Raw genomic sequence first — 3206 nt, forward strand, 5'->3', positions numbered from 1 at the left:
GCTGGGATTACAGGCACATGCCACCATGCCCAGCTGATTTTTTGTATTTTTAGTAGAGACGGGGTTTCACCATGTTGACCAGGATGGTCTCAATCTCTTGACCTCGTGATCCACCCGCCTCGGCCTCCCAAAGTGCTGGGATTACAGGCTTGAGCCACCGCGCCCGGCCTCATTTCTGTATTTTTAGTCAAGATGGGGTTTCACCATTTGGCCAGGCTGGTCTCAAACTCCTGACCTCAGGTGATCTCTCTGCCTTGGCCTCCCAAAGTGGTGGGATTACAGGCATGAGTGACTGCACCTAGCCTAGATATGTATTTAACCTGGCACGTGGGTAGCGGCTCTTGGTACAATGGCGCTCCCTTAGCTTCCCTTTCCCTGGAGCAGAGGGCTGACTATAAAGGACCAGGGGTGCAGAGCAGGTTCTTAAAGGGTCTGGATTTGGTCTTACCAGTACCAGGAGCCCCTGTGGGTCCTGAGGCAGGAGAAGCAGGGATGAGGAATTTGCAAGATGGCTCCCTGCCAGCAGCCTCACTGCTGCAACTCCAAGAACTTTACTTCCCTCCAAGGGCAAACTGAGGCACAAGGCTGCTGTGTGCATTGAGCATAATTTTCAAGCGATCAATAGTCCATCTCCGGCAAATCAAGTTGACCTCTAGGTGCCAGCAACACATGGTCACGTGCACATTCCCACTTTACACAAACTCAAGGCCACCTTGATGCCAAAGTGCCAGGCACTAGGGACAGGCAGACAAAGGCTCCATCTCTGGGGAGCTGAGTCTTTGGGGAGAATGGCAGAACCGTAAATAAGGACAGTATGTGGCTAAGACAGGGAACTTGAGCTGATGACAGGTGACATGGACATTTTTTTTTCTTTTTTGAGACAGAGTTTCGCTCTTATTGCCCAGGCTGGAGTGCAGTAGCAGAATCTTGGCTCACTGCCACCTCCGCCTCCCAGGTTGAAGCGATTCTCCTGCCTCAGCCTCCCAAGTAGCTGGTATTATAGGCATGTGCTACCATGCCTGCTAAATTTTTTTGTATTTTTAGTAGAGATGGGGTTTCTCCATGTTGGTCAGGCTGGTCTCGAACTCCCGACCTCAGGTGATCCACCCACCTTGGCCTCCCAAAGTGCTGGGATTACAGGCGTGAGCCACCGACCATGCCCAGCCGACATTCTTTGTGGCCTCACACACTCGTGTCTTGACTCGTGGCGTTCATAATCCATACCACCATGAGGTGGTGGGTCACAACACTGTGCAAAGAACAGAAATCTAACAAACTGGACTCAGGCAAGTAGGGGATTTAATTTTTCAGACACAAAGTCTGGGGAGCCCAGTGAGGCTGCAATGGCAGCCAGATGTGTCCTCCAGCTCTGTCACCCTGGTCCTGAGGGCCCTGTGTTCATGGCACCTGCAGGCATGGCATCTTCATTCCGGTAGGAACACAAGGCCAAGACAGCATACATGCCCAGCTCTCCCAGAGGCTCCAGTTGGAACTGGTTCCTTTAACAAGGGACTCTTGGATGAATGACTTTTAGCAGGGCTCCAGGAGCATGCCGCAGAGCCAGAGTGCACCCTCACGTCATCTTCCTCCCACTGTCCTTCCTGGGGCATTTCCTTTAGGAAATGGGAGTCCACGCTCATGCAAACACAGCAAACAGCTCAAGGCCACCACATCGGTCACCAAAATCCACATCCTGGTCACTGCTTCTCGGCTGCCCAGCCAAGCTGGGTCCCCAACATCCCTGGGGAGCTTAGGAGGGGCAGATGACCAACACATGAGGCTGAGAGGCATTCTGCTTGGTGAATTGAGGCAGAGGCTACTCCCATCACACGACTCACTGTCAGGGGACCTTATGCTGCTCAGAGAGCTGCTCTGGAACTTAATTTACATGAGTTGTTTGGGCAGACACAGAGTGCACTATCTTGTCTTCCAGTGTGACAGGGGTGGCCCCAACCTGGGAACTAAAGGCTGTGGTGGGAAGGTCATCTTAAGGAAAAGCAGGCACCCAGGCAGCTGGCATTCCAGCTTCGGGAACTCTGGCTGGAGGTGGTTCGCAGAAGACCTCAGGCAGCCCCAGTCACCTAGGCCATTCCACAGGGGATCGCAGAGGCAACAGGCGGGTCCCAGGAGACCCCAGCAGGTCCTCCACTGTCCAGTCTTCACAGCACCAGGCAAAATTTACATATACAGAGGCTCAGTGGTGGTGGAGGAGAAACCCGGGGGCTGGCTTCCAGCTAGGGGCCAGGCTGGTGGCAGGGGGGCTCAGTTGTCCATTTCCTGCTTGATGTTCTCAATGGGGACAGGCAGCTCTGGACTTGAAGCCTTGTTGGGCGAGGCCAAATCTAGATGCTCTTCCTTCACACGCACAGCAATAACTAAAGAGGGAGGGGAGGTGAGTAAGTAACTCGAGGGGGGTGGGGGTAGAGGAGCTGGGGAAGGGACCTGGCTCCCTACAGATGGGACCTAGGACACACCTTCACCCTCCTGCTTGCCCTCTGGGGCAGCGGCAGCAGCAAAGAGCCAAGCCCCAAGCCAGGCAGGCTATGCCAGAGACACTGGCATGTGCCAATCTGTCACCAACCTGCAAAGCACTAGAGGTAGGAGTAGAGATGGAGGAGCAGCAGGGGCCAGGGGCCTGGCTAGAGGGGGACTCTGTTCCATTCACCATCTTGGGGGGTACCTGGGAAGCACTCTGGCCCAGTGGTACAGGACTGCTTGGTGCCCTGAAAATGCTGAAGAAACCTGACTCTACTCTTCTGTGCCCAGGTGGGGAAGGAGAGGGGCCGTCTCTGAGCATGCAGCAGGCTGGTCCTGCCTCAACCCAGCCCAGTGGCTCTTACTCTCGCCAGGAGTGGGCTCCGATGAGATCTTCCTGGTGCACTGAGGGTCGTCCTCCAGCAGGGGCTTCTTGGACCCTGGTCTGAGGGGCCGTGTCTTGGTCGGTGGGATTCTTTTCCCTTTGAATAAAAGTGGATTCAAACCGAGCATTAGGGTTGTCTCTAGGTGAGGCTTTACGGGCTAAGTTTCACCCCGTGGTCAGGCAGCGTGGCAGAGGGAAGAGTGCCAGTCTGGGGACAGAAAGCCTGGACTCCAACTCTGACAACACCTCTTACTGGCTGTGTGCCCTGAGCTCAGGGAGATTCTCTCCCATGGGAAGTAATACCACCACCTCCTGCAAACCAAGCCCCAGGCAGTGGTGGTTGTAG

The 3206-nt window shown here is 54.8% G+C and overlaps 1 protein-coding gene across 1 annotated transcript in view; it reads left to right on the forward strand.

Annotated features, from left to right (window-relative positions):
* Positions 1–2985, forward strand: part of CHADL (chondroadherin like) — an 11262-nt gene extending 8277 nt beyond the window's left edge. The window contains exon 6 of the mRNA XM_017510356.2: positions 2767–2985. Coding sequence (XP_017365845.2) covers positions 2767–2793 — 27 coding nt within the window. The 3' untranslated portion in view covers positions 2794–2985. The remainder of the gene's footprint in view (positions 1–2766) is intronic.
* The last annotated feature ends 221 nt before the right edge of the window (positions 2986–3206 follow it).

The sequence above is a fragment of the Cebus imitator genome, unplaced genomic scaffold (genome assembly GCF_001604975.1).
Source record: "Cebus imitator isolate Cc_AM_T3 unplaced genomic scaffold, Cebus_imitator-1.0 Scaffold435, whole genome shotgun sequence".
NCBI lineage: Eukaryota > Metazoa > Chordata > Mammalia > Primates > Cebidae > Cebus > Cebus imitator.